The sequence below is a fragment of the Anguilla rostrata genome, chromosome 6 (assembly GCF_018555375.3).
Source record: "Anguilla rostrata isolate EN2019 chromosome 6, ASM1855537v3, whole genome shotgun sequence".
NCBI classification, from domain to species: domain Eukaryota; kingdom Metazoa; phylum Chordata; class Actinopteri; order Anguilliformes; family Anguillidae; genus Anguilla; species Anguilla rostrata.
In genome coordinates, this window is record NC_057938.1 from 9,786,588 (window position 1) to 9,814,580 (window position 27,993).

At 43.2% G+C, this 27,993-nt stretch overlaps 1 protein-coding gene across 1 annotated transcript; it reads left to right on the forward strand.

Annotated features, from left to right (window-relative positions):
* Positions 1-27,053, forward strand: slc25a36a (solute carrier family 25 member 36a). Its single transcript, XM_064338251.1, has 7 exons — positions 1-477; positions 7,557-7,718; positions 12,403-12,480; positions 14,624-14,724; positions 21,061-21,127; positions 22,059-22,357; positions 22,735-27,053. The coding sequence occupies exons 1-7, from the start codon at positions 437-439 to the stop codon at positions 22,926-22,928; spliced, it is 942 nt and encodes a 313-aa protein (XP_064194321.1). The 5' UTR covers positions 1-436; the 3' UTR covers positions 22,929-27,053.
* The last annotated feature ends 940 nt before the right edge of the window (positions 27,054-27,993 follow it).

The window sequence follows — 27,993 nt, forward strand, 5'->3', positions numbered from 1 at the left end:
ATTGACCTGTCTCTGCTGCTACGTAGTCAGTTGAAGCGAGCCAGAGGACCGAAGGTTCTGGGTTATAAGAGCTGATAACATTGACAACAGTTCATTCGCTTTAAAGTGAGTGAATAAGCTCTAGACATTTTTTGGTTCGCCAGTGGGGGATTTTATCGAGGTGCAGAAAGAGAAGAATAAAAAACAACGATCGCTTGCTCGGTAGCACGACGAGTATTGGGCACAGTAGCTAGCTAGCTAGCAAGCTAACGTTAGCTACAGTAGCTAGCTAGCTAGCTACCTACATACGTTTGAACTAACGTTAGCAAGCTTACTGCTTGCTACTGACCTCGCAAGCAGCTGACTAGGTAACTAACAATTAGCCAGCTACATAGTGAAGAACATCTCGACATCACCAGCCTGCTACCTTGTGTGCGGGTTCCGAGAATGATAAAGAATGAGTCAAAGAGACACCCTGGTTCATCTGTTTGCTGGAGGGTGAGTATGTCATTTGGTTAACGTTAATTAATTTCGCATTTATTGTCATATCTGGTGTAAATGCATACATAAAACTAGAAACTTGAATAATTTCCAGAATAAATTATATAGCTAATTAACATTATGTGTAAGCTGACTGTTATCCTGGGGCCTGTTCAAAAATAGATATCGAGCTTCTGGCTACGTTCAGTTCTGACGTCCATGTTCCCTTTTCTAATAAGTGGGAGCGTACTGCTAGCGACCTAGCGAATTCGTTAGTGTAATATAGGTTGCTGGACTATATATTGTGGACCTCTACAATCTGGTAGCTCGTTAACTAGTTAAATTAATGCATATCATTTTGAAAATGCCTGGGTGTTTCTGAAAGCCTTAAGTACTACGGCATAGCATATGTAGCTACCTACAAACACCGGCTGCCTAAGACCTGCGTTTCCAATGTCAAACAACAGGGCATCATGTGGTTGACTTGCAAGCTAATGATAACTAGACCTCTCAAAGGAGCGCTCCCGTGGGTGCCAGATTTAACTAGCTAACGGTAATTTGGGTAATCCTTGCTTTTACATAGCCAAGTTACAGGAAAATCGCGGTAGGTGTGTCGTTAATTTTAATGTTAGGGACATTAAGCCGCTAGACTGTATAACCGCCTAGACGACATCAAATTGGTGCAGAAGATAAATAATATAACGTTACTAGTATAGCTAGCTAAGTAACACTAGCTAGTCGACGAACCAGATGTTTGTTAACTAGCTAACGTTAGATATTTGAAGGTTGTTCAATGAATGACCACATCGTGAATGAGCTACATCTCGACATACCGGGTTAGCCTCTATCATTCAGCAAATCGGCCAATTGGGTTAGCTATTGGGTTAGCTTACTGGAGATGCAAACAGCAGCACAGATAGTTAGCCTCACAGACACGGAAACTCGTGGGGATTTTGGTGAACAATTTGCCGTAATAGGGAGTTAACTTACCAGTCAAAATAATGTATGTCGTTGTCTAATTAGCTGGGAACGTGAGCTATTTCGTTTTGCAAGTACAGTGTAAAGTTGGCAAGTTAGCTAGGCCCTCTCTCGTTGGTCTAGCCTCGGTATATCCAAGATTATGCCGCGGTTCTGTTGCCAGTGTCGGGGATGTCTTCCAAGTGGATTTAGCTAACTAGCTAGATCGCTTTGCGAGATTATCAAAAGCAGGTCAGAGCTCTTGCATGCATATCTTGAATGATATCAGTAGACCAACTGTAATGAATGAAATTATCTTCGTGATTACCCAGTTCGCTGGATTTTGTTCGACCGCAAATGAAGGTGTGTCCATGAACTCTTAGTATTGAAATGGAAACAGGTAGTTGGAACAAAAAAGGTGCACTGAAGTTCAACGTGCCATCGCTCTTGCCCTCATTCAGGTCTGAAGTATAGCTAACACATAACGTTATGGTTCACGCAATTCCTCAGTCTGTACCCCGTCTCTTTACATTATGAAACGTGTAAGACTTTACAAAAAGACATAGCACTTAATCATTTTTATCAACCAATAAGACTCTTTCAGGGATTTCATGGGAATTAAGGAATGGGACTGCAGTTTAGTGGCTTTTGCATCACAAGGCCTACATCCTGTTGCAGCAACAATATAAATTATAAATATAAATTACGTTTCAGTTTAATTAACATGATTGATTCTTGGCTTCAAAAAATTCTGCACATATATATATATACTAGAACAAAGCGCCCTTTGGGTGTTGCAACCTTTTTCCTTGACCGTCCCCTGACCCCTGAGACTTTTGCCCCTGTACCCCAGCCCTCTCTATTGCTTTCACCCGCAGCCTCCCCTGATTCCCCTTGACCCTGTGGCCCCACCCCTTAAAAATATCCTGTGCAAAGGGCAGACCTCCAAGCAGTATTAATGGTGAATTTGGAAGGAATGTGACGAAAAGTGCATGGCACATATCCGAAAAAGCACACACATACACACAACTGTAATATTATAGTGCAGTAATAATAATATTGTATATTTACACATTTTTTGTGCCCCCCCCCAAGATTGTGCAGATGAGGTGAACAATAGAAATATATATTGCATTACATGTAAGTTAAAGAGTAAAACAAGAAACCGAAAGGAAAACTGTCCATACAAAACTTTAGGGCTTGCCAACTCACTCATTTTTTTGTCCCTGACCTTTGTTGATGGTAACTGAGAAAGCCAGCCTGACAGGGAACTGTCGCCTGACAAAGGTGAAGGGAAGCTCATCATTTCTGTCATGGTGAGGAGTCAGACGGGGGCCGCACAGGCTGCGTTGCAATGAGTGGCATCACTATGGTGAGAGAACGTGCACTTTGTTCTTCGTGCCGCTCTGACCGCAATAACTATGAAACGACCTGACGTTCACGGAGACCGTGTGCGCCGTCCGCACCGTGTAGACTGCGCCGACCGCAAGAAGTATGAAACACGAATGCTGAGCTAGCTAGCTAGGTACTTTATTAGCATGCTAACGCCAAACGGCGAATCAGCAATATACTTAAGAATTCTTAACTGACTTTTCTGGAGATTCGCTACCTCTCGCCAGTCTCTTGCGTTTGGCATCACAACTTGCTCTCCAGCGTTTTCAGTTCCATCTCTGGTGTGTGGTGTAACTGTTCCCGTTGGTACGGTGGAAAATAGTTTCGGGTGACAGTAGTTCCGGATTCCAAAATGTTGGGACACAAACACACACACAGACATACAAACCGCTCTCCAATTATAGTAGTAGGATATATATATAAATATACATACATACACATTGGTGCATATATAGTTTAAATCTTTACCTGCACAAATGATTTTACAAAAAGGGCATCTTGGCATGCAGTAATTGCATGATTATTTCATACGATGCACGTTGTGGTAAATGAATTACGCCCTCGCGAGTAGCACATGTTCTTCAGAAGGGCCATTCATGCTGGAATGCTGACTGGCTGCTGTGTTGGGCTCTGCAGTTTGTGCCCCCTAAAACTTCCCAGCCAAACGCAAGATCCAGTGCAAAAGCCAAAATATGCCTGGGACGTGCAGGGCATGGAGATTTTTTAAATGCATCTATGGCTTATTCCAGGCAGTTATGATAAGATGAAAAGAAGATGTGGAGTGGCATTACTCTGTTTAATTAAATTTGATTTGTACAGTGATTTTACAGACACTGTCACAAAGATGCTTTCCAGAGAGAATTGGGAGTTTAAATATAAAAAAAATAAAAATAAAAATAAAAAATTCACTTGTGGGAAGAAAAAAACATTTCCTGGTTGGAAAAAAAACCCCCCCACTTATAAAGGGGCAGCCCATGCTCTGCTGGCGAGCCTGGTGTCAGTAGTGAAAGGTAATCTAAATGGTAATATACATGTAATGGGGAATACATTCCAGCAAATAGACACAGTAGTGCCGAATAAAGCTTGAAGTATTAGCTGGTAGAATAGAAAGTATAACTATAGCGAGTAAGAATACATTTTCAGCAGGACTTTAAAAAAAAAAAAAGGAAAAAAAAAAAAGAGAAATAGGTCTACTTTCAGGACTTGAGTCATTTGCTAAACCATAAGTATGAGGGAACCTTTGACAAAGTGCTGATTGTTAGGCTTATGCAACCAGTCATGTAACCCCAGTAAGCTACAGAGCTGCAAGGTAGCAGTGGCTGCTCTCACAAAATGATCATTAGTCTACCTTACACGTAATCAATTAGCATACAATACACATCTTATTAGAGCTTAACTCAATCCGTGTCCACTGTTGAGGCAAGAGAAATTGTTCAGTTGGACATAGCAGCTGCACAGTGTGTCAGTCACTGACCTTTGCAGGACTTACTAAATGCCAGCAGAATGCTTGGCAACGAAAATGAAATTAGAAGAGAACAACGGAGGTTGACGCTAGCTGCAACTAAGTATCACACCGTCCCGCTTTGTCTGAGCGAGAGAGCGCTCGCCGGGTTGTGGTGCGGTCTTGGCCTTTTTTTATTTCTCTCCGAGGCTCACAAACCCTTTCCAGGGAAGGCAACATAAAACTGTTACCCTTACCTGTCACACAGTCTCTGAACTATCCGTGCATTCATCATCGTACACTTTTTCTGCATAGTTTTTGCATGTGATTATTTCCTTAGGCAGATGTCCACAAAAAAACGTTATATTAACGGTGACCTTATTTAAGATGGTGATATTAGTTTTACATTTTTATAGCCCAGCTGTATCTGTTAGGGCTTGTTTCATTAAGTATTAGTTGCATCATTTTTGGCAAGCTTTTGCTGTTTTTTGTGCCAAAACATAATTGATTGTAATACATTCTTATGCAACAAACATGGTTGCCTCTATTTTCAGCCTTTGCCAGTTTTAATAGGCAGTCAATATGAACCGGGTGAAATACCTTACAGCTTTGGGTGTTGCTAAGGATGTCAGAATTACCCGATGAAGTATATCTGCCTCTATGTATGTTGGATTTTGAGTGCGTTTCCATGTCTCAGTAAATTGTTACCTGTTGTAACCTGCAGTGGAAAACACACTTGTATTTCTCAAGGGGACTTCTAATGGCCAAAAATTTTCAGAACGCTGTTTTCCGATATTTTTTATTTTTATTTTTTGCATTTCTGAAGACAGCACACCAGTGCCAGTCACATAATCCGTGAAAACAACTCCCCCCCTCTCCCCCCCCCAATTATGAAAATTTCAAAGGGAACACACATAAAATGAAATGTCATGTTAACTTTGCGGTTGAGAAATGTTTTTACTGCAACATCCCTTTTAAGTGAATCCAGATTAGGACCTGCACACTCTGCAAGTTGTAGGGACTGGTTAGGCAGACGATGCAAAGTAAGCTGCCGTTTGGTTTAATTTGTATCAGATAAATGTTAACATAACAACATCTCTCTCGCTCTCTGTCCTCTCTCCCTTTCTTTTGCAGGGCATTTCTGAGTGTGCTATGTAAACTAGGATATGCTTTTATTTGTTGCACCATCCAGCACTATGAAGAAATCTTTAAAGTAATAGCTTGCTCCCTGAATTGTTTCCAAGTTTTTGATAACTGTATAAGTTAGTTTTTTTGGGAATGTTTATCGTGTCAATCAACATTTCTCCTGTTTACATTTGAAAACTATGTGCTGTGTTTAAGTCAACATGTTTTTTTTTTTTTTTGCCAAAACCTTTTAGCTGAAGGCCTAACATCTTCACAGATGTCCAGATATGTTCAGTTAATAGGGTTGCACGCCACTGTGATATAGAGTAGTCTTGGCAAATCGTTGCATTTCTTTTGGCCATTTCAAAAGTCGGAAAGGATGGATTTGCAAAAAGTTTATAATTTTCAGCCAATTATTTATTTTTTGCATCATAATAGATTTAAAAAAAGAGTGAAATAGAGATCAACTTGTCAAACCGGAATTCCCTCATCCTGTATTTTCCTGCAGGTTTGGGGTGATTTAACGCTTCGTGGGTTGTGAGGCGATGCAGTGAGTCTTAAGCCACTGAGACGTCAAAACAGTTAGTGCATTTTTCAGCATGGGAGGAGGCCAGAGGGGGGCGAAAAAGAGGGGATGTGTCAGACGAACAGGAGCCTGCGCGTGCGCAAGAAGAGTGTGCAAGTGTAAGAGGAGAGGGACTGAGAGACCGCAGTTGTCAGAAGACAGGGAGTTAGTGTGTGCGAGTGTGCAAAGGAACGGGTGACTCCTTCACGTGATAGTCTCAGCTTGGGAAAGTGTTGAGAGAGCCTATAGCGTTAGGCCGAGCGTTAGGTAGGGTGGAGGTAGAGCGCTCTGTCGGCAGTCTACGCGCTGCTGGGCTGCGCAGGAACCCACATGCCATTTTGAATCTAGGACAAAGGTCACGTCTGGTGTTATGCGGGGCGCCCCTGCAAACGGCCGTGTATAAATAACCCTACGGAAAGAGAGCTGCAAGTCATCGCTTTCAACACTAGACCTGCACGTGTGTGCACTGCACGCCGCAGAGGAGAGGTTAGCACGTCAGTTACCTGGGTTTTAAAAATCACAGTGGGGAAAAGTTTGTAAAACCGGAAGGCACTGGAGAGAAGTTTCTCTGTGTGTAAAAGGGGTGTGGCTCTGTGAGATTTCTCAGCCCCTTCGGTCGTTGTTATGGCTAAGGGGTTTCATTCTTCTTCTCAGGAGGTTGTGCGCACATACTGGGCCATCTTAAATCTTGTTCTTAAACCCAGCCTGCCCCCCCCCTCTGCAATTAATTTTATAATGACGCAAAAGCAACAGACGAATAGGCGCAGGGGAAAAACAATTTCTGTTTGCCCCCCCCCCACGTGTTCCTGATATTGAAGTGCAGGAGAATGCTTGGTAATGCTGCCCTGAAGACCACTGGTTATCAGTCTTGCAGTTGCCATGCACTGTTCCCATGGAGTTTAACTGCTAAGTTCAAACAGTGGTTCAGACTGTAGACATTTTAAAAACTTGCTTGTAAATTGCCCTGAGGGCCTGCAGGATTGCATCATCTTTTCATTCACTTTCCTGTACTTACTGTATCCTCTAATTCCCTTTCTCACAGTTATTACTCATATTTCAAGTAAAAGCAAACATCTGTGATGTAGTTTGTTGGTTATATGTTCCACAGGAGGAGTTTGTTTTTGGAGTTTATTAAAATGTTCTGTCCCTCCTTCTCTTTCTCGTCCTCCAATTCCCTCTATTCTCAAGAAACCAAAGGTCAATATTGTTGAAGTTGTGGGGGATACAGAAAGAGGGGTCCTTTCATTGCGTACAGGCACTTACCTAGACCAGCTTCTAGCTTTGCAGCCAGGTTTTTCCGGGAAGGGCAGAAGGGGCAAACACACTGGCTTATTTTGAACTCTGTCATTTGAATGGCCAGAGAAGGCCACAGCTGGCAGGGGGCCTGCACGAGAAACCTTTTCCATTATTAGGAACTTGGACAGAACATAATTTGTGAGGGCAGCATAGAGAACCAAATGCTCTGGGTTCCGGACTATCCTGGTTGTCAGCACGGAGTCCGTATTGAGCTGCACTTTGACATTGGGGATCATGTCATAGACATGGCAGCCATGCGTGTGTGTGTGTGTGTGTGTGTGTGGCATCTCGCCCATGGGATTTACGCTCTCCCTCTTTCAGATGTGGGGGCACAGTGGGTGCCATTCTAACCTGCCCGCTGGAGGTGGTGAAGACGAGGCTGCAGTCGTCCTCCGTTACTCTGTACATCTCTGAGGTGCAGCTCAGCACAGTCAATGGAGCCAGCGTTGCTCGAGTGTCCCCCGGCCCCCTGCACTGTCTCAAGTAAGTGCCCTGTACCACCACACGTCTGCTGAAGACACTCTCCACTGGACGCTTGGATGTACTGGGTTCTGTGTACCACTGTACGCCATAAAATAGGGAGTACCATTATCACTGTACTTCTCAGTAAAGCGGGTGTGTATGTGTATATATACATACTAGGGATGCAAATGTAGAGAAATTCTTTTAATAGGTCATCAGCGCCCATTAATAATAATTAACCGGTGAGCTTAAAATCTACTATATGATCTACAAAAAGAATGACTCCCAATAGGCCTACCAATTAAAAAGTTGTATATATCAGAGGTTATAAGACATGCTCAAAATTATTAAAACCGGATTTGCATTGTTTAAGGCCATAACAGCAAGACACAAAATTGTACAAACACAGATTCACAGACTGCTAAATCTGCAGGGACCACTGATACTTTTATTACAGGCTGGCTGAAGTGCTACTGCAATGGTGACAAAAGATATTGCTTATTAATGCTGCATATTAATGCTTAATTTTGTAATTAACAAGTAAATAAAAAAAATTGACAACACTTCCAAGCGCTAGTTCGGTCTTACAAAAGAACACATCGGTTCAATAGCGTAAATTGTATTCTGTAATGAAAGTGAACTTAATACCGAAACATTTTTGTTTAGGAATATGAGCATGCCTGTGTTGTGGGGTCTGTCTAGTGCGCAGGCTGCTGAACATGAGACCAGCAGCTGAGAAGAGGTGCTCAGATGGCACCGATGTTTGAAGAATGGGCGAATAACGTTTTGCAAACGCTGGCACTCGCTAGCGAACTGTGGCTCGTCAATTTTCCACCAGTCGAGGGTATTTTTTTTGTCTAACTACGGGGAAATGTCTCTCTAATGTAAAATCTAACGTTAGGTTATTCATTGAAATGGTTTTTTGAAATTTAACAGATTGAACCAATATGATTAATTGATCAACGTTCTTATTATCGATTAATCAGTTAACTGTTGATTAATCAATTAACTGTTAATATACCTAATACATACATATTTATACACAAGCACACAATCAAAACTGAGTGTGATATATTCCTCACTGACTCCCAGAAACACCAGTGACTTCAGTGCATATGAAATCATGTGGGCTGTGCATGTTCAAAGAAGCGTGTGTGCATGTTCAAGAAACACAGCGGGACAGGGTGATGTGGAATATTTTAGTGATTATACTGATGGCAGAACCTCTCCTGCACTGCAGAAGTCCCTGGTGGGGAAGATAAAACGCTGATAGCTGCCGCTCTGTTTTCTGACCCTGTGTGCCGCGAAGCTGAACCCTTGACACGTTGAAGAGTTCGTCTCGGGGAATTATCAGTGCTCCGCATACATTCCCAGTGCAGGCTGGGAATTCCCCTGCTCTTGGGTGTTAAGTCTGTCCCCCTGCAGCTCTTTGAGAGCAGGAGGGAGTTCTGCACAGCCTCTAAGTTTTTGGTTTAACTTTCATTTCTCCTTTCTCGTGCCCTTTGTTTTTGTTTTGTCTTCACTTTTTAAAAACTCAGTGGAAGTTACTTGTGGTGTCGATTTCTTTTACTGAAATTCCCTATCTCTTTGACGGACCACATTGCGGAAAGCTTTGTGTTAGGGCCTAGTAGTGGTGATTTTTTTTGCATAGGCAGGAAGTGATGCCTGGTAGACCTGCTGCCCCATCTAGCCATTGCTCTTCTTTTTCTTTCCCCTTTCTTGTTGCTAAGAGAAACAAACGCTACTAATCTGCTGACCGGTTCTGTTGCCTGCAGTCGTTTCTGTCCTGTCGGCCACATCAGAAATCTCTTGGAATTTTCAACATCTACAGGATCAGAGCTGAAGAAGACTGTACGTTGTTTTGGTGACAGTAAGATCTTGGTGTGCAGGGACAGTGTCCATAAATGGTAAATGGACTGCATTTATATAGCGCTTTTATCCAAAGCTCTTTACAATTGATGCCTCTCATTCACCAGAGCAGTTAGGGGTTAGGGGTTAGGTGTCTTGCTCAAGGACACTCCGACTGCCAGACAATCGTTCTTACCTCCTGAGCTATGTCGCCCCATAATGTGCTACATGCTACACGCCCACCACTCTGTCCCTAAAATGCACTTCATAAGCCGCTGTCTACATTTCTAATGCCAACCTTGTTGGACTGCACTCTTTAAAAAGTTGTGGAGGAATTATATTTTATAATAAACAAATAAATAAATAGGGGCATCTAGGTATGTTCCCTTGAATTCTGCCCAAAATGGCCTCATTCCTTATATATTGAATTGGAGCTTGAAGTTAGTGTTGGATTCTCTGAAAATTGGTCTTGAATATTTGAAAATCAGTCACAACATTGTTTGTTTGGTTGGTATGGGTGGACGCACCAAGAGCAGGCCGAACAAGAATAATTTACTCAAGCTATTTTCTCGGCTATCTATGAGGATTGCTGTTGCACTGATGATACAGAGACAGGATTCTCTATGTCTATCCCACTATGTCTGTCAAAAAGGCCCCAAAAAAGGACATGCTGTGGTGAAATCTGATCCAAAGCTTGCTTGCCCGCTTTCTAGCATTGTTCTCTGCAGTAGTGTCAGTCTACTGCAGTGAAGGTGGAGTTAAACAAACAGCTCATTTCGCGAAGTTCCCGGCGGGTAGGTGAAGGCCTTAACGTAACTGGGTCAGTCAGTCAGCACTTTAAGTAGGCCACAAACCTGGTCTCCTTTTGATCCCCATTCTGCATGAGCTTTTTCTTTTTTTTTTTTCCCCTCGTCATTTTCTTCTGACATGCCTCACTCTCACCTGGTTGCGCCAGTAATGGGCGCGGCGCAGCTGAAAGTAATCAGGCCGTTGCCCGTTTGCTGCACGGCGGCGTCTGCTGTTCGCCCTCTGCGCTCGCGCATTGCTCTGTGTAGCGGGAGGCCTGCCATCCCACAGTTGCGCTCTTCTTGGAAACACTTTTCCCCCGGTCGGGTTGCTCAACTTCTCAGCCTTTCTATTTAGCCGACAATGTTGACGTTCACCGTGCGGTTTGCTCCGACTGCGGAGAGCTGAGAACCACCGGCAAATAACGGCAGAAATACTTGGAAAGCCTGCCACCCGACTGGCGTGTTTACAGTTTCACGCTGAAGTATTTCTCCCCCGCCTCTGCTCGCCACCGCCCTTTCTGTGCCTCGCCCAACTGATCCGGCTCGAAGCGGTTCTGATTCCCAGCCCCCGAGCTTTTTTAGGACAGGCAGAAGTGGGTCAGGGACTCGTGCAGCCCAGGTTGTGCAGGCATGTTTGCAGTAAGGCCTGCGGCTGTAACTTCCAGCCACGCTCCCTGATCGTGCTTGGATATGGGACATGCTGTCCTCTTGGCCGAGATGCTCACATGCATCGGTAAAGTAAACACTGAGCGGACGATATGAAAGCTGGCGGCTGCGCTGGCCACCCAGATAATGGGGGTAAGGTGTCCACTCTCCAGCCGCTAGTGCTTATTGCAGCGTCCCGGTTATCGTTCTTCTGAAGGTGCGTCCCCTCCGCTGCGTTCCTTTGACACTCTCTGCGGAGGCCTGTAAGTGTCAATCCCGTAACAGGGATAGACAGATTTTTTTTGCATTCAGTAGCCATTTTGAAACTGCTTATCATTTGAATAAAAAATATTCATTTGTCTGGGTTGTTGTACTGATGGTTAATGAAAATTAGTATTTAGTATTTAGTAACCTAGTACCAACACTGAAGAATATAATACAAACCTAAATATAGTTCATTATAATTAAGGAAAACATCAACATTAATGGAGACTTGATTTGAGCAAGTATGCACTTAGGCTAAAATTAGTTTTTTCTTTCTGAAATCACCTCGACAGCTACATTTTCAGCGACATGACATTGTGTTGCCATTTTCCTATTATTTAGGATTTATTGTATGCTCATTATTGTACATGCTGTCTCTGGGCCAGCCAGCTCCAGATGAAAATTCAGGTAATGAGGTGTCTAGAGCATTGACATATGAGCCTTTTACTGGCAGGATCGTGTTGCTGTACCCAGCTATCTGTTAGAACAACAACAACAACAACAAAACAAAAACTAAGTGCTGTTTTTAGAGGCACATTGACGAAGCTCACTAAAAGGTTGGTGAGATGTGAACCCAGTTGTGGCAGTTTTTATAGTTGGCTGGCTAATGGTTTACTTCAGTGCTGGTTTGTGGCAGATTTATTGCGACAGATTCTATGTCAACAGATTCACCTTAGCTGCTGCTCACGTTTTATTGTATTTCGGGCTCTTACCGCTGCATTTTTGTGCTTCAAGGAAACCAGCAGCCCCAGGGTAGAGAATGCGTTTCCAGTTCAGGAAGGGAGACGGTGAATGCTACTAATAAGTGGTTCTGTCAGCTAGATTTTAAACTCTGCAGTGGCAGGAAACGCAAAATATGCCACGTCATGCTCCGGACCGCGAAATGGCTAATTCGCATTTATTGCTCTAGAAATGACTCAAAATTGTGATGCAATGTGGTAATTATCAGTAATTTTTCTGGAAAATAACTGTCCACACTTTGTGTGCTTTCTGGCATTGCAAAGAAGGTCAGCAGAGCCCGGTCCTGCTCACCGTGAAGGAGGCTTTCTTTACCTGCACACCTTTACGAGACGGCGAGGGCCGTGAATGACCCAGAACACCCTTCGGAAAGGTCAGCTCAGTGCAGTGAGCTAACTGCCGCATTCTCTCTCTCTCTACAGGTTAATACTGGAAAAAGAAGGCCCTCGTTCTCTGTTCAGAGGGCTGGGCCCTAATCTGGTGGGTGTGGCTCCGTCCAGGTACGAACCTTTTTATTTACTATGTTTATCCTTTTCAAACCTTGCCAAGTGATTGTCAAGGAAACAGATTGAAGAATATGAGGAAATGCCAAGGTAGAAGGGTGAGAAATTTGCTTTTGTTTACAATCTGGTTCTCCACAAGCAGCCTTGGACTCTGTCCTACACTCTATTTTATTGTTTTGATTACAGTCAGAAATTTCCAGGTATTTCAGGAGTGTTCACTTTTCCTGTCTGAGATGTAGGGTCCTCACTAGTACAGTACTGTGTCTGAAATGTAGGGTCCTCACTAGTACAGTACTGTATCTGAAATGTAGGGTCCTCACTAGTACAGTTCTGTGTCTGAAATGTAGGGTCCTCACTAGTACAGTTCTGTATCTGAAATGTAGGGTCCTCACTAGTACAGTTCTGTGTCTGAAATGTAGGGTCCTCACTAGTACAGTTATGTGTCTGAAATGTAGGGTCCTCACTAGTACAGTTCTGTGTCTGAGATTTAGGGCCCTCACTAGTACAGTTATGTGTCTGAAATGTAGGGTCCTCACTAGTACAGTTCTGTGTCTGAGGTGTTGGGTCCTCACTAGTACAGTTCTGTGTCTGAGATGTTGGGTCCTCACTAGTACAGTTCTGTGTCTGAGATTTAGGGCCCTCGCTTGTGTAGCTCATTGGCTTAGATGTAGGCCAGCTGTGGGTATAGCTCTTTTTTATAGTTGCAGTGGCCACTGAGCTTCTGTTTATTTCTGCATGTGTCTTGTCAGCTGCTGCATTGGATGAGCATGATGTCATTGCGTGTAGCTGCGTGTTCACTGCCTGCTGTAAGCTGCAGCGGGCGTATGCGCGTGTGTGTGGGCGGGTGAGTGTGCGTGTGGGCGGGGCTTTTCCTGAGCTCTCAGCTGGAGCGCATCTCTCGTGACACCGCAGCTGTTATGTAAAATGCGCCCTCTGCGCGTCGGTCTGATGCGCCCCCAGGGGTCCGCTTTAATCCTCCGCAGCGTCGCGGCCGCGGAGGCGAACGCCGTGCCGCGAACGCGTAGCGCGGCCGATCCCTCGTCTCAGACTACCCGTGTCCAGCCGACACGATTCCCTGCTCCGGTCTCCCTTCCTCGGATCGGTCGCTGTCGCCCGCGTGCCCGACTTCAGGAGCTTTGATTCGTCAGCGTATTAGCTGCGCACGCGCGCGCGTGCCAGTTATGTAACTCCGGAGGGGGGTGGGGAAGGGGAGAAGAAATCGGGCGAGTGGAAATTTTTAGCGGGGCCGGATTGTTTGATGTGTGCCGGACCTGCCCTGCAAATTGCCGAGCGGGGAGATTAATGGGCGCTAATGGCGAGCGGCTTAATTCCCGCCTGGTGGCTCCGGGTGCGAGAGAGAGCAGGTGTTAGCGCAGATCCGGCCCAGGTGAATGACACCTGTGCGTTCCGCTCGCTGGCCTAATGGGCCCTCGGTCGCGCTGATGTCAGTTAGCGGAGTCGCGTCCAGCGGCAGTTCAAACAACAGGCCTGCGTTTTGGCCCTAATTTCACCTGCACTCAGCAAAAGCCCAATCCCCGTTCCTCGATGTTTACCTGCTGCGTCAACGCACTTCAAAGTTAATGAAGGGACAGTAAATGAGTGACTTTCTGGACCTGCTTTCCCCCAGCATTCTGTTAGCTTTCTGGGCCTTTTGCAGCCCTTAATGCAGTGTTCTCTGCTCTAGAATGCTGACTCAAATTTACAAAGCTAATGAGTTCATCGGCAAACGGGTGATGGCCCTGTTATGATGCCACAAAATGAACTCAACCAAAGGCTGTAGTATTGTGCCTATTTTGCGCTTTTTTTCTTTCATTTTTTCTTTCTTGTTTTTGCACTTAACCTACGCTGCTCATGAACCAAGATACAGTTTTAACGTTTAAAAGAACGGTAATAAAATTTCTTTTGGTTACAGAACAGCTTAAAAAGGAACAAGCAAAAAAAAAAAATGAATCGAAAAGGTTCAAAATTCACATAATAATAATAAAGATCCATCCATCCATCCATCAGTCAGGGTAACAGTTCCATTTGTAAAAGTTATGCGTCTGTATTGTCATAGCCCTGTAACTGGAATTTAAGGCGTTGATAAAGAGTTTTTCTGCTTCAGTCTCAATTCACCTGCTTTTCCTCCTCTTGTCCACAGAGCGATATATTTTGCGGCGTACTCCACTGCTAAAGAAAAGCTGAACAGCATATTCGAACCCGACTCCACGCAGGTGCACATGGTCTCCGCCGGGCTGGCAGGTGAGGGTCGCCCCACACGCCGTCTGCTCGACAGGCGCTTGCCAGTTTGGTTAGAACGGGTTTTTAAATGGATAAAAAAAAAAATTCTTTTGTATTTGACCAACATCAAACATCCTTTCTCGGTGGAAATTGGCAACTGTGTGTAGCTAAATGCAACAGTTACTTCAATCTCAGATTAACATTCTGAATACTGGTTAAGTGTGCAGTATTTCTTAACACACGATAGTCTTCTGGTTACCGTGATAACTAGTCTGCAGAAAGCACCTGATAATATAAAGGTGTGACTATTAAAAAAAAAATACATAATGGCTTTTTTGAAAATATTTTTGAAAACATTTATTTTGGCCCATAGTTTTCTGATTTCCACGTGTGGGGGGAGGGGTGGGGGTGTCATGGATTATTTAGGTTTTGATTGTTGTTTTGTGTTCAGTTTGGAGCACTTCCTGGCTCTCAGCATGGACAGTGTCTACAGCAGCGACAGCCATTTTGTCAGAGAGCACAACCGTAAACTTTCAGGATCTGACCCACTCAAACCACCTAACCCACACCCTGTGGTTTGCTTCCTAAATGTTCCCCTGAACAGGTGGCTGTACATTGCTCTTCTTAATATCCACAACCATTTATTATGCTTTGTTACATAGTAGTGAATGAAAAGACAAAGAACTCCATATGAAGTTCAGAACACACGTCTCAGAGTTGCCTCTGTAGTGAGGGTTGTATTACGGTCCGAAATAGAAAAACGAAGTAATAATAATTAAACCCAAAAAGGTGGGAACTTAGAGTCGGCATGTGTGTCGAAGATTTGCTGCCTTAACCTGCTAGCTCTTTGTCCGAATATAGTACTGAGCAGCTAGGCAGTAGTTTTAAACACATTCGGCAAAAAAGGAATTAATGAAAATACTAAATTAAAGCAAAACCAGAAAGCAGAACTAGGAAAATAAGTTCCTAAGAGTTTTGGTTGTGCTTTCCTCTTTTGGGGGGGGCCAGGTTGGTTAGGTTGGGGGAGGGGGGGGGGTTGTAGCCTGTTTGACAAAATTGAACCCGCTGGGCAGTCTTACCTCTCATGCTGCTTGTACTGTATTTGTTCAAGCCTGTAGCCGCTAATGCTAAAGGTCCTCACGCCTGCTGCTAGAGGACATGGGCGGGGCGGGGCGGGGGGGGGGTCCACGCCGGGTGGGCAATTTGGGGTGGCTCACATTTCTTCTCCCAGTATAGTGAGGATGATGATGATGATGATTATGTCGTCATGATTGTGACTGACGAGGCCGCTGGCTCGCAGCTCTCTGTCCCCTAACCTCTTGTGATTGCGCAGTTTTGACGCTGGCCCCAACCAGCCTGTCGCCCTGGTAAAGGTAAACAATTATACACACGATTTTATTTATTTACTTAATTTATTTACTTTAAAAATCTGCAATGGCAAATGCTAACCTTGTCATTTTCAAAATTTGTATTGGTTCAGACTTTCATTTGCTGCTTGTTTTGCTTTGCAAATCGGACACGTGTATATAGTGCAACATCTACACATTATGTTTCATTCTATATCCCTACATGTCTGTTTAAAGGTATTTCTATATCTGTCTATCATACATTTACATTTTAGACATGATAAATGTAGAAAGGGGATATATTTTTCATTTATTGGATTATAGACAGGCAGGTCAAATCAGTTGGTTGGTTGGAACTGATAAGAGTGGACTCCTGGTCACTGAAACTAAACTTTGTGGGAAATGAGAAGTTCAAAGAAAAAATACACGGCAACAATCCAAGCTTGCCTTGTGTTAGATTAAGTTTTTAGCAAACTATGATATAGTAGAACACATTTTCAATAGATCAAGAAATTGGTTGCAAGAAAAACTAGCATACACAGTGGGTCCCTGGAAACCACTGGTTTCACAGACTACTTGCAATCTTTTTATGCAGCTGGATATATACAAGCAATTCAGTACCTTGCTCAAAGGTACACCTTAGAATTGAACCTACTGTACAACCTTGGAGTTACACCCTAGTTCCATAAACATGCTACACTGCTGCCCTATAGTTGTAAAATGGTTATAAAATATTCTTGGGAGTTCTAGATAAGTCGCATACACTTTGAGGAATTATTTTAATCCAGGAAAAGCAACAAATTAATGCGCTAGGAGCCCTCCTCAGTACGCACACCATTCTCTTCTCAAACCTTCTTTATGATTAACTACTCGCATGCTCCAATTCACAATTCAGCTGGAAGAAGGAGATCAAAGTACTGCATGAACTATTTACTGACCAATCAGTGAAACGGACATTTAAAGCTTTTCTTTTTTTCTTTCCCTCTCCTTGCACCTCCGTCTCTCTCTCTCTCAGGCCAATTCAGCATGACTGATATTTATGTTACCATAGCATGTACATAGAAAAAGGTATAGTTAAGTAACGAAGTAATGTACTAATAAAACGGTTGTACTGTTTAATCGGTCTAGGGTGAGCAGTACCTCTCTGAATGTTTCTGCCTGTCTCTCCCTCTCTCTGAGCATGAGTACACGCCCAGGCTCTTAATTGAAAGCGGGGTACTCACTCTTGGCTGGAGGCCTACTGAAGTGCAGTGCACTCTGTGCAACAACTTGCAACAAGCCGCGGCCAACTTTCCTTCTGAAAAGCGGAAATCTTAGCGAGGCCAAACCAAGGCTTTTAAAGCACGACGTAGAAACGCTTGCGGCTCTGACATCGAAACGGGCTCTTTTCTAAATGAGAGTTAGGAGGGAGGGATTGCTTCAAGAGAGAGAGGGTACAAGTATCATGTGTTCCAGGAATAACTACAGTATGTGTGTGAAAGGTCACAGGGGCGCACAAACAAATACATGCAAGTTACTCGTTTTTTTGCTTTCATGTCAGTATGTGTGAACCAGCTTTCAGGTTCACCGTTGACTGCGGTGACAAGGTTAGCATTTACACAGTTTTTTTTTTTCTCCTCCTGCACTGCTTTAGCATTCTTTTACCTTGATAATTTATACCTCTGTATGAAGACATGTTCCTCTCTCCCCTCCCCCGTTACGCTGTTGGGCCAATGACAACAGCGGCTATGTTTCGTAAGGCAGGTATTCAGCCCGAACGACTTGGCTTTTCATTCTGTTTACAGTTTTACAAATTTGTGGAGACAAAACGTTTTTTTTTTTTTTACTTTATTGTTTTGTTTTTTGATAGAGCATAAAGGGCAAAGGTCACGCTCGTCACCCACCCACCTCCAAAAAAAATAAAATAAAATAATAAAGTTGTAAAAATAATTGGTTTTGTGGGGTGATGTGGGTGGGGAGGGTGGAGAGCGGGGAGGGGGCTGAGGGTCAGGGGGTGACCCTTGTATCTGTGGTACAGAAAAGCCTGTGTCTATTTTAGGCCTGTACTCTACTGTAGCTCTCACCTGCGTGATTGAGTGCGTGAGAGATCCTTCCATCTCAGTCTCCACACCTGCAGGTCTCTAGCTGCAGCGGTAAGGAGTAGCTGTGAGTGAGTACTCTCCGCGTACACTCGCTCTCTCTCTCCCTCTCTCGTACGATCCATCCTTCACACACCATCATCTTCCTCACGCAGGCGTGCCATCTTCTCTTTTTCCGCGCCTGTCCTTTGCACTGTAGTCCTCTGTGTAGACTCATGCCATAGGTAGATGTCTCTGATTCGCTGTTAGAGCATTCCCGTTACACGTTTAGCTAGTTTGCGCCCAGTAGAGGTTATGCGTTCATTTTAAGTGGTCTTTTTTTCCCTCCTTCATTTTGTTTACTTTTGTTTGGCAATCTTATATATGCCCATTTGATATTAGCTGTTGTAGGCACATGTGATGAGAAAATAAATAAACTCTTAATATCTTTAAGACTGAAGCCTCCCTCAACGCGGAGTCTCACAGATATTGATTTCATGTGCATGTACTTCATATACAGTGCAGTTTATAAGTATTTGTTTTTTTTTGGCTCTGTGCAGATTTGATTTGAAATGAAACAAAGAATATGATTTTAAAGTGTCAGCTTTAATTTAAGGGTAATTATATCAATATCCAGTGATCCATGTAGGATTTACAGCCCTTTTTATACATAGTCCACCATTTTAGGGGACCAAAAGTAATTGGACAAAGTAACATCATTTTGCAAATCCTTTCCATTCAATGACTGCCTGAAGTCTGTGACCCATAGACATCACCACACGTTGGGTATCTTGCCTGGTGATGCTCTGCCAGGCCTGTACTGAAGCCACCTTTAGTTTCTGTTTGTGTCAGGGGATTTTTGGTTGAGTCTTGTCTTCCTGCAAGTCAAACACATGTTCAGTTGGATTCAGATTGACTCGTTGACTTGGCCAGTTGAGGAAATTCCACTTTTTGGCCCTGAAAAACTCCCTGGTTGCTTTCGTAGTGCGTTTGGGGTCATTGTCCTGCTGCAAAGTGAGCTGCTGTCCAATGGATTTTGAGGCACTTGGTTGGATCTGAGCAGATAAGATGTTTCTGCACACTTCAGAATTAGTCCTACTGCTGGCATCATCAATGAAGACAAGCCGGTTCCAGTGACAGCCATACATGCCCACTACTTCCACCATGTTTCATAGATGAGGTGGTATGCTTTGGATCATCAGCTTTGGATCATCAGCTTTGGATCATCAGCAGTTCCTTTCTTTCTCTACACTTTCCTCTTTCCATCACTTTGGTAGAGGTTAATACTCATCTCATCTGTCCATATGATTTTTTTTCCAGAACTGTACAGTTTTTAATGTCCTTTTTTAGCAAATTTACCTGACCATTCTTGAGGCTTTACTAGTGGTTCGCATCTTGTGGTGAATCCTCTGCGGTTATGCTGGTGCAGTCTCTTTATTTAAGCCTTTGACACATCTATGCCTACATCCTGGACAGTGTTCCTGATTTATTTGACAGTTGAAATTTTTTTATTTTTTTCTCCACAACTGAAAGTATTCTTTGTTCATCCACTGCAGTGGTCTTTCGTAGTCTACCAGATTGTTTGCTATTGCTGAGCTCAACAAGTGTGTTTTTTCGTCTTAAAAATGTACAAAATGGTTCATTTTTATACACCAAATGTTTTTGCGATGTCTCAGATCAATCTATTCTGATTTTTCTGTCTCAAGGTGGCCTACTTTACTAGCATTGACACTTATTTGATCCTCATGTTAAGAGACAACCGCAACACAACCGCAATCCAACTCTAGACCTTTTGGTAGCTTTCTTGTGCATGAACTAATGATGCAATGACACATCTGGCCAAGAAACAGCTGAGCAGCCAATTACCAAATTAGTTCTGGTCTTCTAAAATGGGGGGACTATGTATAGGAAAGTGCTTCAATTCCTGGTTCACCTGCTATGGATGTAAATAACAGTAAAAAGACTTATTCCATTGAGTAATTATCCTTGTGGTATATACTGCACTTTGTCTTCATATTCATTGTTTCATTTCAAATCCAATGTGCTGGAGTACAGAGCCAAAACAACAAAAATTGTGTAACTGTCCAGATACTTGGAGACTGCACTGTATGTGAACATTCTGCCAACATTTCCACATATTTGTTTATTTTTCAGTTTACAGTGCCCAGGAAAATGGGCAAATGGGACAAATATTTGCAGTTGCTATTATTCAGTGGTGACCATTTTGTAAAAATATCCAGTCCTTGAATGACAGCTGTACTAGTTTTGTATCCCCTTCCATTTGAACCAGATAAAACGGTCCAAAGAAAAGTGCAGTGGGAGTTTGTAAATGCGCATTATTTGTAAACACCACTGTGATCATGTGACCTCATCATATTTTACACTGTAGTAATGGACTGTGCTGTCAACCCCTGGGAGTTTTTCTCTGATTGGTTTAGGCTGCAGTGCCTCAACCCTATCTAAAAAAGACACTGTTCCCTCAGTATGTGTTTGTTATATTAATGTTTAAGGGATTTTTTATGTTGGTAATTCCAGTGGTATTTTAAAGGAATATGCTGAAGTCTGAATTTTAAGCTGTGTTTGTGGCTGTGGTTTTTATTGTGGTTAAATGTCCCTTTAGAAAAAAGAAGAGAAAAAGCCATTATCTGATTACTTAATACATACTGAATGATATTGTGACGGGAAGTATAACGATACAATGCCTACAGTGTCACGTTTGTTGTTGTTCGCTGGATTCCTACATACCTGTAATAACGGAGGCTATCGTATGAATGTGTTCTGATTAAATTGGTCATAAACACAGCTTAAGGAAGCCAACAGAGATTATCGAAATACATTTTTAGACATTGGAACATAATGTTAGCAAGTAGTGTTAGCTTGTTTATATGTGTAGGTGTGCCAAATCTTTTAAATGAAGTCACTTCCTGTCTGAGCCCTTCCTTTTCATCTTCCAGGGTTTACTGCTATCACAGCCACGAATCCCATCTGGTTGATAAAGACACGGCTGCAGCTGGATGCCAGGTAAAAAGAGTCGTGTTTCACCATAGTGCTTCTGTTCTGTACAGTGCTTAGTGTCTTCCTCTGAATCCAAACATTTCAGTGTCTGCTGTGTTTTCTTTTCTACAAGGCTGTAAAAAAACAAGCACACCATCTCATCAAGGCAGACCTCAAGGCGTTTCAGTCCAGTGAGACATGCCTTATCCAGCTTTTTTCCGGAAAACTTGCAATTCAAAAATTTGAGAGGGAATTTGGGAGTTGGAATTTAAAGGCATAAATACACAATACATGCACAAAGCTAGACTATGTAAAGGTGCAACAAAAATATAATAGATAAAAAAATCAAAGTAATAATGAATTGATGTGTTTGTGAATTTGCGTGCTTATGGTACATTTTGCCTTGCTTCCAAGCAGGCTGGAGCAGGCTGAAACCTGCTGGTGCTGTGCTAGCAGTTGCTAATGTAGGTCCATTCCATCACCACTAAGCTAAAGCTAGCTAACCTGTAACTTTGCTGCATATAGCAGTGAAGTGGGAGATTTTGGTATCTGATATGTCAGAAAGATGAGCATTCAAGCATACTTGTGACTGCCTGACTGGTATGAATGCAGCTATTGCTATATTGAAACAGACGTGATTCCAACAGTCAATACGATGCTATAAAGCTACTGACATAGCTAGGCTGGGTTGAGAGCAGAGGTGGAGACTTTTTTGATCGTGAACACAGGGGTGACTCAAGGAAATAAATCCTGCATAGTATGCCTTTAACCATGGGTGGTGCCATCAGTGTCTGTGGACATACTCTAAATTTTCCAGACCTTTGGAACGGTCTATATTTCATTAAACTAATGTTTCAGGTGCTCTGCTCCTCTTGTTAAATTCTAGTTCAGGGCTCTGGCTACCAGCGCTGGGAAATGCTGTGTTTTTATTATTTTTAAACTGTTTCTTTTTTTCCAGGAACCGGGGGGAGAGGCGCATGAATGCGTTCGAGTGCATCCGGCGCGTGTACCAGTCCGACGGGCTCCGGGGGTTCTACAGGGGCATGTCGGCCTCTTATGCCGGCATCTCAGAGACTGTCATTCATTTCGTCATCTACGAAAGCATCAAGCGAAAACTGATGGAGACCAAGGCCGCGGCCAACATGGCCGCCATGGACGAGGAGGAGGAGTCAGTGAAGGACGCTTCGGACTTTGTGGGTCTAATGCTGGCCGCGGCCACGTCCAAGACGTGCGCCACCTCCATCGCCTACCCGCACGGTGAGTCTGGGGGTCTGTCAGCAGGGGGATGCCGCAGGGGAGCACTGTTGCAGCATTGGGGCTTAAGGTTCAACTCTACTTGAACTGAAATCTGCACTAGGACTTAAAAATGTGGACCTCAGTGATTGTAGCCTTGGCTGGCCCTGATGAGTCCAAATTTAGAAGTGAAACACGAGTCTAATCTTGTAGGTTTAATTTGCACTACAAAATCCAGTTAAGTCGGACTTAATTTAGAGTCTTGACATGTACACTGGTCTGCAATCAAGGAATTAATTTGACCACAGTGTGTGCTTGATCAGCTGAAATAATGATTTCTAGCGAATGTCGCGAAGCACAATTGTCTCATTTCCTTCTCTCTTTTACTTTCACGCTCGCAGAAGTCATACGCACAAGGCTAAGAGAGGAGGGGACCAAGTACCGGTCTTTCTTCCAGACACTATCTATGGTTATCAAGGAGGAGGGCTACCGTGCCCTGTACCGCGGTCTGACCACTCACCTGGTGCGGCAGATCCCCAACACGGCAATCATGATGTCCACCTACGAGCTGGTCGTCTACCTGCTGAATGGCTAGCCCTACCCTCCCCTGCCCAGAGAGAGAGGGACCCGCCCAGGACATCCCATCAGAGACCAAAAGTAACAGAGGACCAGGGAGACCACCCTACCCCCACACAACCTGATGCGCCACAGAAATGGTTGCATAGAGACAGAAAATATTTTTGTGGGGTGGGGTGGACAGGCTTGCAATTGTGGACTCCATTAAACAGGAAGTCAAAACGGGGGGTAAAAAAAAATATGGCCAAAAGTGTACATTTTGCGTACAGTTGACACATTAAAACCAAGACCTGTCTCCCTTTCCCTCTCTCTCTCTCTCTCCCCCGTCTTTCTCTCCCCCCTCCTCCTTCAACTCTGTCTATCTTCCTGTCTCCCTGCCTTCTGTCCTTCTCTCCTAAAAAAAGAAAAAAAGCTGCTTTAGGATGAGTTTGAAAAGAATATCAGAGAGGGGAATGCTTGAAAAAGGAGTTTCGTTCATGGTAACCCAAGTAATGAACCAATATGTTACAGATTTCCGGCATTATATATGCAAAGTGGTTTCTGTAATAACCCCCTTTCAAATTTAATAGAGGCATTTCATGTTCTGCCTTTCTGTGGGCAAACCTTTTGGACCATATTGAAGTGTAGTTTTGGTATGGAGTCTGTGATGTGTGTATGAGGCAGTTGGTAGTTTTAGATTTGGGGTCTATGGGAAAGGCACGGGGTGACATTTTTCTAGAAATTTATGTTATGTCCCTCCCATTTGAAATCCTGAAACCAAGGATATTTATGACGTAAGACAGAGGAAAGGAAGCTCTCACATGCACTGATTCAGGAAAAACAGTCATTTTAAGTCCAAGCATTCCCCACTACTTCCAGTGCTCAGTGCCTTTTACGGAGGGTCAGAGCACAATGAGACCGGTCAACTAGGTTTGCGGTTGATCTTTGGTCAGTTACTACATGCTACACGTGGTTCAGCCATGGAGATTGTGGATTTGCTCTTGCCTTTTGAGGAGTTTAGTTTTGCTTGTTTTGCGGTTTATCTGGTTGGGAGCTTCCCTAATGTCTTGGCACATTAATATGGCCATTTTTTTGTCTGAAGGACTGAGGGTAGTGTCCTGCATGGCGATGCCTCATTATAAAACATTGTTAACAGGTTTTCTGAAATGTATCTGCTGTGTGCAAGAACATCGCTACTTGAAACTTGTGTATGAAAATTCTCTCATTAAGACCTTTGAGGCACTTTTTTGACTAAAGTTGGTATGCAGCTCATTGTCAGATTGGTATATGTTGCATCAGGTGGATGGGCATGAGAAAACAGGCATAGAGCATTCCCCTTGTACTCCACCGTGTTAATTTACAGCACGTTTTAAATAACTACTGATCCCTTTTTGTTCCCAAAATTTGGAAAAAAAGAGATGTCCATTAGATGTCTTGTTTTCCTGGAGGTATGGTATATCGCCCTCTGGTGGACCGGAGGTGCCTCAAAACTGAATTTCCACTGCATCTGTGGCCAGAGATCTGACAGGAGAACTTGCCTTTCTGCACTACAGTACTTGAACAGATACCAGTGTGACAGACGTGAGAATTTCAGTAATGGCTGCATATCAACCTTTTTGTGAAATGAAAACATACAGTACAAAAAATGTAAATGATTATTACGCTAAAAAGAACTATATATTTTTTGTTTAAGCTTCTAGGAATAACAATAGGCGTGCTGTTAAAATGGAAATGTGAGACCCGTCAGAATGGGAGGGGCTGTGGGCGGCCCCCAACAACTCCACCCACACCGTGGCTTCAGAGTGACTCCTTATGCACTTTTGTGGCCCCTTGGCTTGTGATAAACGTTTTATTTTATCTGTTATGTATTATTAAGAAAAGTGTTATAAGCAAGACTACGTCTTGGCAAATCCATTGGATATCCATTGAAGATATTGTACAGTTGAGTGTACAGACTAGTGAAGGATATTCTTATATGTGTGTATATATGTGTAATATATATGTATACATATACAATATCCAGTGTTTATTGCTTAGGTCCATACATTATTATGCAGTAGTTTGCAGTTACTAAGTATTTTTTGTTTTCAAAGATGTATCTGAAACTGGTGCAAAATGGTGTGAGACTGTAATGCATTGTTTTTTTTCTTCTTTTTTTGTTATTGATTTAGCAACATGCACCTCAAATCCATACCAGGTGCTGAACATTGTGGTCCTTCATATTTTTATTTATTTTCTCTATTTTTTTTTAATGGCATCCTGTGAAAATTCAGTGTTTCATCTCCCCTTCAGTTTGTTTACCTTCATACCCATCTCCATGGAAACACCCCCAGCTCCCAGTGCAGTGTGTGTTGGTGTTGTCCCCCCCCACCCCCACCCCTCCTGCCATTGAACAGACACGCCAGTGTGCGAAGCCTTGTGATTACACCCGTGGACGTCGACACCACAGTGAAAATGGCAAACGATCAGACGAAGGTGGAGTAACGCCTTAAAGGTCCAGCAGCATGGCAGATAAGAGTGTTTAGGAGGATACGACACCAGTCTGAGACCTGTTCGGCAGGGCATTGTTTCATTGTGTGTTTGCGTCAGCCTTTCGTGCTTATTCTGGGCCACGCCTCCTGGCTTGTGTGTCATGTGACCTTGGGGTCGGCCTTTTCCTTGACCCTCCCTGGGACCTGAGACTGGAGTTCACTAATTCCAGAATTCCAGCTGTAGAACCCCCCACCCCACCCAAGTTCCAGAACTAACTTTAATATAATGGAGGTCAAAATATTTTAATTCTGAATTGTTTTAATCAGGCAAGGTACTGGTAATTATTTTATTTTGATGGCTATATCAACTGGGGTCTAAGCACTTAAATTTGGGGTGCAGCGAGTGGCGTCTATCAGCCGTGGTCATCAGACATCCAGTGAGCTTGTTCAAAGGTCTTACTGTGGTAGGAGCTGTAAGTGCTTCCTCTGTATAAGAGGACCAGGCCCCTGAAATCCAGGACTAAATCTCTTCTCTACATTCTTGATTCATCAACTCCTCACTTACTGCATGTTTGCAACAATCATATTGGGTGCATTTTCACAAAAGGCATCATTCTGGAATTGTTCACTGAATAGATTCATGAACCTGGTTAGAATTCACTTAATATTCTCTGCTGTTTTTTTATTATAAACGTTTAAATAATGTTTCTGTGTCACAAGACACAGAATGCTCATGTTCCGTTATCCAGTGTTGTCTGCACATGCACAGTAAAGGATCTGGCAGGATTGTGAACATCTTTTCCAGCATACAATTGTTATTGTTCTGGTGGAATTCATGTGAAGTCATTGGCCCAGTTATTAAAGTCATGTCACTTAGTGACTCCGTAGTTATAGACACTACATTATTTATTAACCCTCGTTTTTCAGTATACATTTTCACACATTATCCATGAATGCATCTTCACAGCAGTTTAGGTTATGTGTTTTACACAAAGTTTCAATTGCTGGTACCCACTTGGGGGGCTAACCCTGAAACCTTGTAATTGCCCAGTTCCCCAACCAGATTAGTGCAGAGGACTAGTATTGATACTTCTAGTGTTAAACTTGCTGGTAATGTACCAACGCACAGCGCAGTGTTAAACTTTCTGGTAATGTACCAACACACAGCGCAGTTCAGACTCCACCCTGGACACTGTTGCTGCGTAAGCCTAGGAGGTAGTCTCTGAGGTGGTCCCAGCGTTGCCTGACTGAAATCACTTGTTTCCTCATGCCATGCTCTCACTAGGGAAGGTAAAAATAGGTCGAACAGTGATATAAACCATAAAATACTACCATACAGCACATCAGCATTTTCAACAAGGAGACTCCCAGATTATTTCCCACATATCATTTTACCCCCCCCCCCCCCCCCCCCCCCCGATTTTGCATTTTACCAATACGGAGACCTGGTACTGACACAGAATGTGGTGATGCACTGTTTCCATTAATGCTATGCTAGCAAAGCTGATTAGCGTGTTTGACAGTAATGATTTTACAGTTGAAAATGTTATTTTCCTCAATTGCTTTTCTCTTGTTCTTTATTTTTGTTTTAATTTGTTTTTAGCCTGATGAATATGCGGTCAATTCAGAGCCGCCTATGCATTATCAAACCTCCTTTTGTACAAAAGTCAATAAAAATAAAGTTGCAAACTCCACTGGTGTACTCGTAATGCTTTGTAATACTGTGTGGCAATGGCTGCGTCCCAATCCAAATGAAAACGCTCCCTTCCGTCCGCCCCCGCCTCCACCCTCCCCCATTGGGGTGAGCCTTCCCTGATGTATATCGTATGACGTTTATGCGAGGGGCCGAAGCAGTTTCCATTTGGGACACACTCGCACATTATTCTCACTTCGTCAGTAACAAAAAAAAAGTTTCTATGGTTGGCCGTCCAGGACGTGTTTTATGCGTTTGATATCAATTTATATAAACGCGTATCTTATTGATTACAAGCGATGTGTTAGAATTTTACACATAAAGCTACTGGCAAAAGACAGGCGCGCTTTAATGTTATCAAAGCTCATAAACGCGTTTTGATATTAGTGGGATGATCTTGAGCATGGATACTCAAATTTGGACTTCGAATCCAAAACCAACCCTGGTTTTCTTTTCCCCCAGGTAATTACCAGTACATTTAGCGCTACTGATGTATTCACACCTGACTCCCAAGTAAAGGGAGAACGGGAAATCACCAGTTCTTGGACCCTGAGGGCCATGATTTGAGTAACAATGATCGAGAGGATTTGTTTTTCTATCGCCCTGTTTTCTTTCCTTCTCATTATTACAATTCTCCTCAGCCATTTCGATCATTCATCTCCTCATTTTACAATATCGTAATGGCAAGGCATTTGCAGGGCTTAGTCTGCTTTGTAGACGACAGCGGCAGATTAATGTTTATATTCAATAAAACACAAGCTGATTGGTGTATCCAGTCAAAAGGGTTTCCCCTAGTGTAGATCATCCCACCAATAATGAACTCGTTTAATAAGTGCGTTTATTAACTTTAAATGCACGTTTTTTAATGTATTTTGCGAGCTATGTAATTATAACATCCCCATTGAGTTCGAAATCGTTGCGTTTACATAAATTGCGGGCCT